The sequence below is a fragment of the Ciconia boyciana genome, chromosome 11 (assembly GCF_034638445.1).
Source record: "Ciconia boyciana chromosome 11, ASM3463844v1, whole genome shotgun sequence".
NCBI classification, from domain to species: Eukaryota; Metazoa; Chordata; class Aves; order Ciconiiformes; family Ciconiidae; genus Ciconia; species Ciconia boyciana.
Genome location: NC_132944.1, coordinates 5,421,718 through 5,436,542, shown reverse-complemented (window position 1 = coordinate 5,436,542; position 14,825 = coordinate 5,421,718). Strand labels below are relative to the sequence as shown.

Genomic DNA, 14,825 nt, shown 5'->3' with positions numbered 1-14,825 from the left:
TACTGCAGCGCAAACTGCTGTGTCTGCACGCTTAGCGCCAGGGATGGAGAGGGGGGTTTTACTGTTGGGGAAGGTGTGCACTTCTGTAAGAAAAAAACCCAGCCAGCTGAAAATCAGTGGGGATAAGCATGTATGGTATGAAACCCGGCAATCCTCTGGAAAATTTCGTAACAGTTGTTATTCGCTCAGGAGCTTGAGATGGAGTGGTAACCCTGTCTTAGAAACTTCTGACTAAAAAGGGAAAGAGGAGACTTACTATTCCGACTTACTGGAAACTATAGATCCTGTGGCTTGTTTGCAAGTGAGATGCAGCTGTCACAGCTTTCAGACAGGTAGTTTGTGGATGAACCCATTCTATGGGTCTGGGTTTCACTTAGAGATACACCTGCAAGCTTTTGTGCTACTCAGGCAGGAGGCTACTGCTCTGAGATTTGCTAGCAGGAGTCTACAATCACATAATAATCTTCTGCTATAGGCAGAGCCAGAGATTTTGGGGTTTATTGGTTTGCTTTTTCTTTTCAGATTAGGATTTTTTAGCTGTTGTGCTAGAGGGATGGCATGGGAGGATACATGTGCTTGCTCATCCTGCAGGTTGTACGCTGTACAGCTGTGAGTGGGAAAGAGATCTGCCCTGAGCTTCACGTCTGCAGCATTAAGGAAGAATTGCTGAAATAAACAATGACTGAATCCCTGCTTTTCAGTCAGTCTGTCATGGGGAGAATCAAGAAATGGGAAGAGCCAAACTAGAAATATGTGACTTGCAAGCCTGCCATGGGGCAGAGCTGCTTGAAAGCGAGCTGATGTTTTTCCATGGCCTTTGTAGCTGGGGATCCAGCTCTGGTTTTCCCAAGGCACTGGTTATGGGTTATCCAGGAGCAGGCAGGGGTTTGTTAATGGCTCAGGCTTTATTGTGTTGCTACCTGCAGATGCTGCCAATCACAACTCAATCGTTGAAGTTTTCTGTTTGTCGGGGCCAAGAAGCATCTGTCTTCTCTTCCATAAGTACCACTACCGAATGACTGATGAAGCTGACTTCAAAGCCTCCTAAGCCACAAAAGCAACCTTGGTTTCTTTTAATAACCTTGCTTGGCTAATGGAGTATACGTGTGAGAGGGCAAGAGTTTGCTTTACGGCAAAATTTCCAATTCCCAGCCCAAAGCCAGAAGCAGCCTTGGGATCTTGCTCCTTTTTGTCTTGTCTTTCCTTCCCTGTGTTCCTCGCAGTTCACTGAGAGATGGAACAGCTGCAAACTCCTTTGTCTCACTTTGTTCCCTCTGCTGCCCCAATGGTCACCTCAGCTTTCCTGAAACCAAGGGGTTAGCCGCAGATCAGAGCAAGCCTGTGTAGCCAGACACGTTCTCCACTCTGAGACAATTTTCAGACCTTCTGTGTGTCTACTTTCCTGATGTTTATGACATTGGGCAAGGCACTTCTGGTACTTTGTGTCTCATGAGGATCCAGGGCGGCAGTTGGAAATACATATAACTGCTCACAGCAGAGGTTGATCATGTGTGTTTGCATAGCAGAAGCCAGAAAATTTCACAGAGGCTATAACTTCTGGGCTCTCAATAGCCTCACGCTGAGGCCTGCTGCCAGGGAAGCCATTTGTGTCAGGCTTTAGCCTGGAGCTGGTACAAGAGCAATGGGAATGTTGTTGTGAAGACCTTTGGTTGTTTGGGAATGAATCCTTGCCACCTTTTAACCTTGCACTGACACTGTAATGGGGCATTTGGGCAGCTAGGCTCCTGGACCCAGAGCTCTAACCCTCCCTCTCCCATGATCTTTCCCTTTAGGCATCACTGGAAAAGATGGTTCCAGGCCTGGCAAAACTACTGGTCTTAGGAGATCTCTGAGTAACATCCCTGCCACAGCTCAGTAGTATGCCACCTGTTCATGTCATGCTGAAGCTGGAGGACTGGAAAGCAAACAGGATTTTTAACGTCATATTTCAAATTCTTCCTTTGTGGTAATATTGGCCAAGCTTTCTCTCCTGTTGTCTGCTGGCTTACCCCAAACATCCAAACAGGGACTTAGGGGAAGAAATGGCAAATGCCTTGTTGGGGAGATGCCTTTCAGTTTGTAGTATATCTTTGTGAGGATATTAATCTTTCTTAAAAATACTTTGATAATGTGGTGCCTTGCCCTGCCACAAACAGCAATAGTTCAACAGAAAGATAGTGTTGACTCAGTAATGCAGATACAGTAAAGAAAACCTATTTACACAGCTAACTGCTGAACTTACATATCATACCACCTCTGGTAGATTGATGGAGTAGTCCCAACAGTTACGTTTTGCTCAGTTGCCCATAAGGATTGCATCTTCGAGTCCTTCCTTTACTATATCAGAAAGAAAAACCTTCATGGCATTTCCCGCTTACCTAATGCTGTTGCTCAGTAACTTGGATGCTTTAGAGGAAAGTTCGCACCCTGATGTCCTGGGGATTGGTTCTGAAATTTTTATCCTAGCATTATCAGCTTGGGGCCATCTCCTGTAACTAGCTTTTGGCCTGGTGGCACTTGCCCTGAATTTGATAGCAACTCTGACTGCACAATGTTTACAAGCTTAGTCACAGCCACTGGATTTCATAACTTCAAAGGAGTGTCTGTAAAGAACCAGTTACACAAAGGTTGCTTCCTTGCAGAGCCTCAGGATTCAATTTAAATTAGTTATATCTTCAGTCCATAATGTGCGTATGTGGGGTCCTCTAGTGTTGCAGCTATGCAAATAAAACCTTGCTGATACAGTTTAGTTTTGGGAGACAGCGGTAGCCAGTTGGTCTGAGATTGTTGCTGGCTGCTCTCAGTCTCACATTGTATGCAGATTTGTGCTTTTGGTGTCAGAGCTGATCTTGCTAAATTCTGAGGAATTGAGGGTATTTCCAATATCCAGTTGCAAACAGTGAAATCTCGGTGGTATGTTTCCATTTCGTGGATGCTCTGCCTGCCTATTAAAGGGACAAAGTAGGCACTTCAATTATCTTTGACAAGATGTAAAATTGGCTAGCTTTACAGTGTTAAATATTTAAACAGAACATAATTGGCTTTAAATTTATGGCAGTGCATAGCATGAAATGGCAGTACATATTGAGCTCATTTATTATCCTTTCATCAGAGGTCTGTTCCCTTAGCAGGTATTTATTTAACACAAGAAAATGTATGCAGAATTAAGAGGAAGGGCTGATCAGAAAGAGATAATAGGGGAAAAAAAAAGGCCTTTTCCTTCTACGTCATTTTGTCCAGTCTGCCCAGTTTAGTAGTGGTCAGAGTCCTGAGCCTGATAATTCTCTTTAGTAGTGATCACAGTCCCGATCCTGTTAATTCTGTGTGTTGTCTGGTTTGCCCTAACAGTAGTTTCTTATGTATGGAGTTTGGTGGTCTCAGCAGAAACTGCATCACAGATAACCTTTGTGCCTCCTCTACCACATAGCAGAGAAATCAAGGATTAAATGGATTAGATCACAGGGACTGACCTAAATCTTATGCTGTAGGGTAAGGCGTGCTGCTAGGTATGGGAAGAGTTTGACCCCCTTCTCCTGCTTTGTGGATAAATCCAGGTGGGACATCATGCATGCAAATCTGTAACTGTTGATGGTTACATGAGAAGCTACAACTGGTGTTCCTCTGAATTCAGGTTAGGGAGCTGCTCTTCTTCAGTGGACACACAAGTTCAGTTGCAGTTCATGTCTGCATTCAAAGGCCATTCCAGTGGCAGACCAAGATATTTTACCAACTTCTTTACCTGATTTTCAGGTGAGTTGGCAGGTTTAGTACTCTGCTTGCAAGGCTGTACTGCCTATTTAATTAACCCCTATTACCTGAGAGTAATAGCTGTTAGAATGCGAGACTGGAATCTCAGCTTCTCCCAAATAGATTGGGGATTGCATCTGTAAGAGACTCAAGCTTTTCTTATGACATCAGTCAGACCTTTCTCAGCTGGTGGCATGGAGTAGGGATGGAAACTGCCTCAGCTAGATAGTAAATCCATTTGCTTTAGGTCAGCAGTATTCCTCTAGGACATGCATACAAAGTACTTCTCTTTTAAAAAAAATAAAAAAATAAAAAAATCGTCTTTTCTACCTCTTAATACTGTATTGGGAAGCCACAGTAGAAAACATATCTCCATAAAAATGTAAGTGCTCGAGGAGAACAAGCGGAATTCCACACTATTAGGAGCTACTCTGTGTGTAGTTGAAATCCCAATCCATAGCTTCAGCTTCCATGTTTATTCAGAGACTTGGAATGAAAGTCAATGCCTGTTAAAGGTGGGCAGAATTCCAGCCATCTTCAGAGAGCTAGGATCTCATACTGGATTACCTGGATTTTCTTTTTTGAAATTATAAACACTTCTTATTTCCCATATAGTTAGTTACCTTTTCTGTGTAGCCAAATCCTACCTCTAAGCAAATGCATTTCAAGTGTTTTTAAGCTCAGACAGTTTTGGTCTGACTCAGTCAAAAATAAGAGGTCATTACAGTCAGATCAAAACACAGGAGATGAAGGAGGTTTGTTATCTAGCAAAGTTTGGAAGATTCTCATAAATGGTTTTGGTGAAGGCATAAAGAGTGTTGGCAACTTGCAAATTAGCCTTGGAGTTTGTTTTTAATAAAGGTATAAAACGTAGCACCTCAGGCTTCTGCTTCACCTTCTCCATGTACAACCACCTCAGCACACATGCATGTCACCAGACAAGGTGAGTTTCTCTTTATCTGAATTGGAGTTTTGGGGATTATAAAACAAGATTTGGTCATTTGGGAGCACCCACAGATCTATGTGAAAAGAAGTAATAATGCGCATGAGGAATCACACATGGAGGAAAACAGACAGGCCCTTAAACCCAAATGTTGGTACCTAATTCCATCCTCTTGTATATCTTATAGTACCTCATAACTGGCTTGATTGGAACACAGGCCGATTCTCCTTCATGTGTACATCCAGAAGTCTCCACAGCTGTCTGTTTATGCCCCACATTGTTCTGTGTGTCATACAACTATTTAGCTTTTCATACAGTTAATTCTGTTCCTGTGCATAGCCTCTTCAGTTGATCTGACAGCTTTCCTAACTGGTCCCAAGTTTTGGGTCTGTGGGCCAGAAGATGAGGCAGAAAGCAAATGTGAAATACACCAACAATATCACCATGGAGCTACCGATGCTGCTGCCCACAATGTTCACCCCAGTGTGGGCAGGCTATCGTGGACAGAGCTGCAGGTGAGCTGATGAACCCGTAGTTTGTCCAGGAATTCAGCTGGTTAAAGGATAATATGGCAAACAGACAAGTTGGAATTTGTCTTTCTGCATTCTGGATGCCTAGGATCTGCTAGGCTGGAAGCTCCTGCCTTCCTGAAGAGGTCTGAGTTTCCATGCTGTGGAGCACTAAACCTTGACCCCCACAGAGCTTGTCCTTCCAAGTTTTTCACACTTACTTCAGTCTTTGAAAGAGCAGGGGAATTCACTGCATGCAAATTACCGACAGGTACTGAGGATACACTCCAGCAGTTTTCTGTGGAAAATGCAAATAATGGGGGGGGGGGGGGGGGAAAGACAATCACACTAGATTTCATGTAAATAGTTTAATTATATTTCAATGCTTAAAACACAGAAACACTTGAATTAAATTACATCATAATGCTTCTGCTAAATTGTACATATACTTCCAAGAACTGTGAGAAGAGGCGCTATTGAACTAAAAGAATACTCCAGTACAAGCCCAGCAAATACTCGTAATATTCTTTTAGTCTTATTATCGTACTTCTTTAATCTAAGGGCAGTCATCACAGGACAAAGCCGACCATTACACGAAGAATGGTTAAAGAGAATTCCTCTGTAGGTGTGTTTGTTATTTAAGATATATCTCAGCATTAACGTGGAACAAGGTGCATGTTTTTGCACCTGAGCTGGCAGATGCACTGCTTGGCAGCTGCCTGTGCAGCACATGGAGTTGGGTAAAGAGCACAAAGTAGGCTCTTGGTTTGAGGAAACAGCTCAGCTTACACCTGCCTTTTATTGAGTTTAAAACAACAAATGAAGTTCCAATCCTAAGAGTTCTAGGGGAAACGTCGTGATTTCGGACAGCCACGCACCCCTGCTGCCGCTTGCATCCCTGACCTGCTGCAGAGTGCGGAAGTGTGACAGGCAGCGATGTGCCAGCTGCTGAAGGGAGAAATCTGATGTCACTGTGGCTGGCTGTCCTCAGTGAGCACTTGGAGGAGATGGTAAGTGTGTGCATGTGTGTGGTGGGATGTATTTGCTTCTTAGCTGGTCACGCAGGCATAACCTCTGGGAAGACCCACGGATAAGGGTCCCAGTTCTAAGGACCTAAGCCAGATTACATTGAGTATTTGTACCCATGCACCTTCAGTATCCCTAGAGTGCAAACACCAGCAGCAACCAGCAGCCTGGGAGTGCCTCCTGCCAGACCTCCTGGGTATGGAGGATGGGCTGTTTTCCACAGGTGATGACACTCCTAGCCCTAATACACTCCCAGAACTCCCTGGTTTTAAAAAGAAAGAGGGATACTGAAAAATTAAAGCAACTTAGCCCTGCAAAACTGCTATGAGGGAAGCTGTGTCAGTGAAGGAGGGAAGGCTGGTAAGGAACTGTGCACTGCAGGGGTCAGTGGCACATGCCCAGAAAAGAGTCTGCATTTAATGAATATGGGAAAAAAAAATCACAGTGGGGAAGAAAAAAGATTTGGGACAACAAAAACTAACTGGCAGGTCCAAACTTGCAACAAAGCGCGTGATACCTGAACTGCCACTCGGTGAAACATCTCCTTGCATAAAGCCTACCTTTAGACCTGCATTCAAATTTTGGCTTGTCCTGATTCCCTTTTGACATGCTGTGGATGGAGTATGATCTGACTGACAAATGCATGTACTGCAAAAAAAATCAAGAAGTGATCAGTGCATGGCTGGGCACTGATGCCTGCATGCAGGATCCGCTGCTGGCCCCTGGCTGCTGTGCTGGCCTGCAGCACTCAGGGCTGGTGGCCACCAAAAGGCTCTGCAGAGGACAGCCCCCATGCCACACTGCAGCATGCCAAGGTGGCCAGAGACCCCTTCGCACTCTCTCCCTCCTGCAGCCCTGAAGGACGCACAGGCAGAGAGATGCTTCAGGGTTACAGGGCTTACCTGTCTAGTCCCACCTTCTGCATTAGCAGGTAACACAAGCAGAGGCTAACACAAAGCTCTGTGTTTCCTTCAGCAGGAAGAAGAGAAGGCTCTGCCTGCAGCTCCTGGCAGGTAAGGAAGTATGAACCAGCTGTTCAGTCACCTCTGGGGGCAGACATGGGGCTGTTGTAATCTTGAGCCAATACATGTTTTTCCTTATTTAAAAGAAAATATTTCAAGCCTTAATCTTTTTTCTGGATAACACTCTGCACTGTAGAAACTTCCCTGAGCCAAAGCAGGAGGGGGATACATGGTATAGGAACACCAGTTCTACTTGACTCCTCTCTGTGGCCCAAGCACCATTATTCCTAGCTCCGCGGCAGGGAGTCACATAGCCAGACATTGACACCCCCTGCCTCTAGCTGTGTGAATTCCCCTCTGCCTATATGGCAGCCCTAATTTGGGATATTCAGCCACTTCCTCAGTTAAGATGTAATCAGCCAAATGTTCCCCATTTCACTTTTTAAAGCTAGTGAATTCCCCATGCTTCAACATCACCCCTGGCGCACGTTTATCAGCGGCCCACATGCCACAAGAGGGATAAGCCCATGGTATGTGTTTTCCCTGGCATGCTCCAGATTACCACTCAGCTAGGGGAGTCAGCTCTCCTTGCTCAAAGGAGCTTTGCCACCAGTCACCCCTTCAGGATCTGCCAAAGCTGCGGTCACTGTACAGAGAGGCTCATTCATTGCTTTCCTTGGGGTCTGGTGGAACAAAGCCAATGGAGAAGCTCTGTGAAACATGCACCTCTCCTCCTTCCCTGATCCAGAGAGCACATGCATGTGCTCTGACAAGTTAGTCTACAACAAAGCAGGTACTGTTCCTAAGCACACAGCTTGGTAGATGGTATCAGTCAGCAGCAGCCCAGAAACTGGAGCTCAGGACCTTTTAGTGGTAACAGATGCACCAATAAATCACCACTGCCATCACAAAGGGTTTGCTTCCCAAAGTGATGACAGTTCCCAGTGCTTGTGCCCATTTGTAACACAAAACAAACGGGGTGACCAGCTGCGCTCAGTGGATCGGCCATGCTTGCGGAAAGTCACTGGTTTGTTGGCTTCATCCTCCCCAGTTTTCAGCACGATCCCAGAGCAGTGGCAGGTATTGTTCATGCATTGATGGCATTGGCAACGTCTGTGAACACAAGACGGCTGGGTCTCTGGAGGACTCCTTGACTTGTCAGCAGAATCTGCATTGAAGCAGTGAAAGATGAGACCCAGCAAGTCTGCCTTTGCTCAGGTGTGTGTGCTTGGGCACAGACTGCACAGTATTGTAACTAGATTCCGCCCCTTACTAAGGGGAGGCTGGCTGACTAACATGGCATTAACAAGGCTGTGACAGAAAAGTACAACAGGCCAGAGAGCAAGTCAGCACATCCATGCCAGTTTAAAATCCCCACATCACTGGATTACTGGGTCTCACTATTTATCTATACAAGGCAGCATGAAAAGACTTGAAACATCAAGGCCTGGAAACATGCCATAGACTGAACTTTGGCTGTTGTTTTAGACTCTCCCTCTCTTATTATGTTAAGCCTTTAAACTTGGGTACTTTCCAAGCAGAGGTATCTGTGCATTAGCAAGCTCTGGAGGGATCTGAGGTATCCTGCTGGCCAGTCCCTATATAGGAAGGATCTGTTTGTACTGTGCTAAGTTTAACTCTGGGCTTGTCATTTCCCCCCTTTAATACCTGAAGGGAAGTCTTCTACGTACGCTAATAGAGGGATCTGACGTTTTCCCAGTATGCGCTACTCAGAGGACAAGTTCCTTTGCTTTTATACAACAGTATTTCTTGCTTTCCCAAACCAGTGTATGGAATATGTTGACTGTCTTTCATATTCCAACACACGCATCTTCTTTGTGCTCTTTAGCAAATTGGGAAGCATGTCTCAAGGTAAATATTTTATAATTACAGTTGTATATAGTATCCCCTCTTTCCCTTTCGGCCCACACCAAGCTTGCTACAGATTGTCTGAAGGTGTAAAGTGTGTGGAAACTGAAAATTGTTTGGGAGAACTCCTGCTCCTGGAACTGGAAAAGCAAGAGAAGACACGGGCAACACAGAGCAGCTGGAGAGGAATTCAAGAAAGGAGAGATGTCTACTCTAAGGGAAGGCTGCATCACTGGCTAAGAGACGTACCTGTTCCAGCCATCCCTGTCGGCTCTGTCTTTCAGAAAGGCTTTTCATGTGGTGGTGGTGACAAAGGAAACAGAAAACACTGTGAAGCTGGCTGCAAACGATGGTGAGAAGCCCTTCTTCCCTATTTCTCCTACCTCTTGGTACACTGGGGAAGGAAATAGGTCTTTGACAAGAGGCTATCTGGACCATTAACCAAAAACAACTGTCCAAGCTATCAAGCTCTTTCCTAACTCACAAATGTAGTAAGTCAGTGGTCTGTGAGGACCTTATCATTTCTCAGCATGCTGCATGCCTTTGAACACTCAGAAGCGGTCAAAGCAAAGCCTTCTTCCCTTCTCCCCAAATTCAAATAGAGAACTCTTCTCCCTTTTCTCTTTCTGAGCCATGCCTGCTCTGTGCCCAGCAAGGTTGGCCTGGAGATGCTGACAAGACCAGATGTGCCGTGCCACAACAATGTGCAGGCTTTCTGCCTGCGTTCTTCAGGACTTGCAGCACAGTTCACTGTTATGATTAGAGGCTTTCCCTCAGCAAGGCCTTGTTCCACACTTGCATCCTTAGGCAAAGCAGGGATGCCTTAAAACTGGGTGGAAATTATTTGCTTTTCAGGGCCAGGGCAAAGGAGATGCAGTGCTTTGTGGGCATTGAAGCCCCATCTCCCAGAAAATGGCATTAATCCTACTGCTCCCTTGTGGTGCCCTGGATGGTAAACTGTAGTAACTAAGCTCACCCTTAATTACTGAAGTTGCCTTTTTCTCTCTCCTAGTTGAGTAGAGCCAGCACTTTTTCTCCCCAGGCTCTTTGTCCTAATTGCCTGACTCTTCAGTCCATCCTAAGCACTCCAAAATGCTCAAGCCCCCTATCTCCAGGGCTGGCAGATGGGGGAAGTCCTCCTGAGGCCTTACATGGTTTCCTTACCCTACAACCCTACAAAAACTCTTTGACTCTGTAACAAAAGCAGCACAGATACCAGTGGTTGTAGTAAGACTCGCTGATCCCTGCTGCCTACCTTGCTCTGTGATGCCTGGGAAGATGCTGCATCTCGCCCATGTTCCAGCAGCTCCTGCTCCAGTTCATCCTGTTCCTCGGTGGGATCGAAGTTGTACATGGGCATGAGCTGGTGCCGTAGCTTCTCCAACCTGCCCGTGGGAGGGAAAGGAAAGGGTTGGTTGAGAAGGACAGATGCTCAGGCTGCCTTACCAGTCCCACTGCTGAGGCTTTCTGCAGGCTGTTTCTCCTGCTGCACAGGGATTCTGCTCTTGTTGCTCTTGCTGGATAAGGGTCATGTCCTGTCCTGCAGGGATGAGGATAAGAACCTACTACACACAGCTGTCAGGAGTGGAAGATACCCAGAGTGCAGTTACAGGGATTAATTACAATCACTAATCTATGTTGGCAGGCATTACGCACAGAGGAATCAGACAGGGATTAAGTTCCTGCAGACTTTAAAAGATCAAGCTTTATGTGGTGGGACAAAAGAGACGGTGGAACATACTGGCTAGGCATTTTGCAACTTCTCCCCGTCCCTCTGCCCACAACAGCCAGTCCTGCCATGTCACACTATGTCTGCCAGCAGAAGTCCACTTTTAGCTCCAGGGGCCTAAGAGTAGTATTTTAACTCTGGGGTTGAAGTACATAAAAATAAATAGAAAATAACAAACAATAAATAGAAAATAGGAAAGAGATAGATTCTCATAGGAGGCTGATGCTTGTGGACACTGTTCTTACTCTTGTATCATTGCTCCAAGTGACAGAGCTATAAAGTATTACCCCATGGGGTCTCCCTAAATACCGGGCAGCTCAGAGACGGACGATGGATGGGTGGGCATGCCCCTGTGAAAACACTGAGCCTGCCTTAGGCTGTAGCTGAGTTTTGGGGGGCAGGGGAGGGAAACACACAAGCAGTTACTGGCAGCGTCACCACAAATATCTATTTTGGCAAGTGTTAGGATGACACATTCCCTCCCTGCTTCTGTATGGGTTTGCCAAAACAACCATTATCTCCAGCAGTGCTATGTTCACACGCCAAGCATTAGCAGTATGTGGCAGTACCCAGATCTGGGCTTCAGGGTCTGGCTTGGAAATTTTACAGTGGGCAGCAGCACTACTTGAAACTCTGTGGCCAGGCCAGGCCTGCCACTAGGAGTCAGGAAGGGAGGAGGTACCACATCTAATGGATCTTCACCAGTATCTCTGCTGTCAAAGATGGAAGAATCAAGATGTGTGTCTTCCTGTGTGCTGCTCTCCTCTCTATTTTCAGCCAGGAGCTTAACAAGGAAATGAAGACACTAATTCTTGGGCTAGAAAGCTGCATCTCTGCACTATGCTGCTGGCAGTTGCTGTGACTCCAGCTAAAGAGGCCTTCAGCCTTGCAAGGCCAGTGTCATTGGCCCGGGCTGTTGGAAAACATAGGGATCTGGGAATGGCTGAAATGTGAGATCCACACCTCTCATGACAGAGTTCCCAGCTTCTTTATATGCTCATAACCCTTTCCTCTGTTTTAGTGCATCTCATAGATGAAGCATGAAGAGTTTGCAGGATCCCTAACCTCCTCCTGCTCAACCATATTTTTCTTTCCAAAGCTGTGGAGGAGTCTTTGAAGCCCTCGTGTTAGAAGGTAGGCCAGTACCAGGAGTGCAGTCCCTACCCCTGCGTCATTCACATGCAGCTGATTCCCTGTAGGCTTGTTCTCAGACAGCCATACCTTACACTCTCCCCATCTCCCTGCCTCCTTCCTAGCTCTCTCTGGATTTTGAAGCACTGAGTTCCCTTCAGCCAACAATAGATGTTACTTACCTCTTCCTCTTCCTGATATACAGAACCTGAAGGAGAAAGAAAACCATCATTACAACAGTCCCAGGAGGATGCGGAACAGGTGAGAAGAGAAATTTTGGGCACAGGGCACACAGAAAGGAGGTGTAGCAAGTCTGGTGTCACTGTGCACCAAAGCAGGGGGAAGGGAGAAGTGACAATTGAAAATGAAATTTCATATGCATCAGTGTAAGCTCGGTGGCACATCATGTCTGACACTAAGTGCTTGAGTGGCCTGTTATTAGGTGTGTTAGTAGTAGTAAGAGTATTAGGTGTATTATTAGATGTAGCTCAGCACAATTCTGGTGGCTGCAGGACATACGTTGCAATTTAAGAGTGGATGAAGAACCTTCCCTTTGTAGTTTTCATCTATATATTTCCTACAGCGTAGAAGTGCTGTTATCCCCTCCCCAGTATAAAGGGAAGAAGCAAAAAGGGCATGCTCAGTGACTTGCCTCGTGTCAGCCAGGAAGAGTGGCTGCGCTGGGAAGAAAGTGAGGCTTTTGGCCTCCAGAGCCTTGTTCTGAGAACTACAAACGCTGGATGTTGCTCTTGGGAACTTATGACCGTTTCCAGGATAATGTTTCCAGGTTCTCTTAGGGGCTTTTGGAAAAACTCCTCCTTGGGCCTGCAGTGAAATTTTGCAGTAGTCCCTTTCTGTAGGCTCCTCTGATGGTTGTATTAGTGAAGCTCTTCCTCATACGAGGAATGGGAGCTTGCCGCTACCTTCTGTTCTCTGTTGGCAGGTAAACGATCTGGTTATATGTCAAAAGAAGAACTGCAGCACTTGCATTGCCCATGTCAGGCCCAAAACTATAGCTTCTGAAAGCTTCTGCCTACAGTATTAATGGCAAGGTTAGTTACATAGCAAATCATCAAGGACTTTGCTGATACCCAGCAAGTAGAACCTTGGAAATGCAGTCCAGAATGAGTCTAGCTAAAATGGATTCAGGCCACTTCAATTCAAAAAGGCATGTCCACAGGGGAGATTAACATGGTTTCAACAGTCTGCTTTAAAAGTTACTTTGGATGAAGTTTCTTGCAGGGCCCCCATGTTGACAAGGTTTAAATCAATGCAGCTGTTCCAGTTAACAAGTCAGAACAGAATCTGCTTTGTATTCTTTTAACTGAACTTCCTATTGCTATTAAAAATAAATACTGATACTACATATGGCTCCTCTAGGCCTGCTGAGCATCCCGTTCAGACTAGACCTCAGGGAGACTGCAGAAATATTGGAGCACTAGATAAAGGCCCTAAAAAGAAAGGGATCTCAGGACCTATGAGCTCCCAGCAGTTCTGGGTGAGCCTTTAGTAGAATGCAAATAAATTATTCAACCCAAATCAGTCCTAGAGCCCCTTTGCCACCCTCCACCCTCAACAGACAGAGAAATATTTAAAAGGGCTCTCTTACCATAGCTACAGCCAACCCAATCACAGTAATGATCCCAAAGGACAGCAGCATTGTGCTCATGCTGGGTCCAGTGCTGGCCACATCTGGGATTTTGGTGCTGTTGAAACTGGTAGTCTCAGGGCTTACGGTAGCTGTTTCTGGTACAGTCACATCCAGAGTTGTCCCTGGGTCTGGCTTGGCCATGGTGGTGGTGCTGTGATACAAGTCATGCACAGAGCGTGAGCTGTAACTCATCCTGCCAGCTCTCGGTAGCTCCTTTTACCAAGCTGTTGTCCTCACCCATCAGCTACAGAAGCGGAGAGCTGCCCTTTGTATCAAGGACCCTCATGTGAGACCTATCCTGTAGCATCATTGCTGATGGTTTTTCTTCATAGGAACCACACTGGTTTCTGCCTAGGAAAGAATGAGAACAAATGAACAGTGCAGAGCTCTTAGAGACAGGCACAACCTTTTCCAAAGCTTCCCAATTCACTAGGAAAATTTTTGAGAACAGCTCACAGATGCTCACTCAAAATAAGAAGATTTTTCAGGGGTCCTGAGAGCCCTTGAAGTTATGCCTGATTCACTTGAAGTCAGTGATACGCTCTCCCCTCACTGCTTCAGCTCTGCCTTCTTGCAGGCACTTGGCAGATCTATGTGGGGACAACCTTAGAACCCCTGTCTTTGGTCTGCTCCAGGCTGAGCCAGGTGGCCTCTATCTGCCCCAGGAGACAGAGCATTTTCCTGTTTCTGTCTCTTGCTTTTAATTTCTGGAAAGTTACATGGATCCCCTTAAGTTTATCAGTGGGCACACATCCAATAAAATAGCACTCAGCTGTGCGGCATCCATATCTCAGGATGCTTTTTCTTGAATCCAAAGTAGGACTTCCCTATGGTGGTGGTCACTGGTGACTGGTAGGTCGCTGCACTATCCATCGCCCCACTGTCCCTCATCCCATGAGCTCTGGAAAGGCAGCTTCCTTAAAGCAGTGGGTTGCACTGGTCCCCCATCTGCTACTAAGAACAGTGAGTATTTCTCAAGTCCCCCATGAAAGCACCCACTCAAGCTCAGTCATGCACTGCTAATTATCAATATTAATTTTAAAATGACTCCAATTTTGGATTGGAGTTGTGAAATTTGATGGACCTATTCATGCTGAAAACACAAAAGGCTTTAATTGCTTCATGCTTCTATTGTGCAAATGATCAGGAGTTGCAAAACACCATGGGATGATCCTATGGGAAGTATTTGCACATCTTTGTTTATAAAACCACTGTATATAACATTACTTCAGCAATTACTTCCATGAAGATGCAGCTA

At 45.8% G+C, this 14,825-nt stretch overlaps 1 protein-coding gene across 20 annotated transcripts in view; it reads right to left on the bottom strand.

Annotated features, from left to right (window-relative positions):
- C11H3orf18 (chromosome 11 C3orf18 homolog) overlaps positions 1-14,825 on the bottom strand; it is a 49,049-nt gene that overhangs the window by 31,246 nt on the left and 2,978 nt on the right. For 5 of the 20 annotated variants that reach the window (XM_072875614.1, XM_072875613.1, XM_072875616.1 and 2 more), the window contains 5 exons: positions 13,526-13,918; positions 12,099-12,124; positions 10,312-10,596; positions 9,306-9,450; positions 5,559-8,355 (listed from right to left, as the gene is read on the bottom strand). In XM_072875614.1, the coding sequence (XP_072731715.1) occupies positions 8,275-8,355; positions 9,306-9,450; positions 10,312-10,596; positions 12,099-12,124; positions 13,526-13,759 (771 nt within the window). In that variant the 5' untranslated portion in view covers positions 13,760-13,918 and the 3' untranslated portion in view covers positions 5,559-8,274. Of the gene's footprint in view, positions 1-1,930; positions 2,946-4,002; positions 5,498-5,558; positions 8,356-9,305; positions 9,451-10,311; positions 10,597-12,098; positions 12,125-13,525; positions 13,919-14,033; positions 14,799-14,825 lie in introns of those variants that run through there. The other 15 variants (XM_072875621.1, XM_072875620.1, XM_072875622.1 and 12 more) reach the window with 13 other exon arrangements.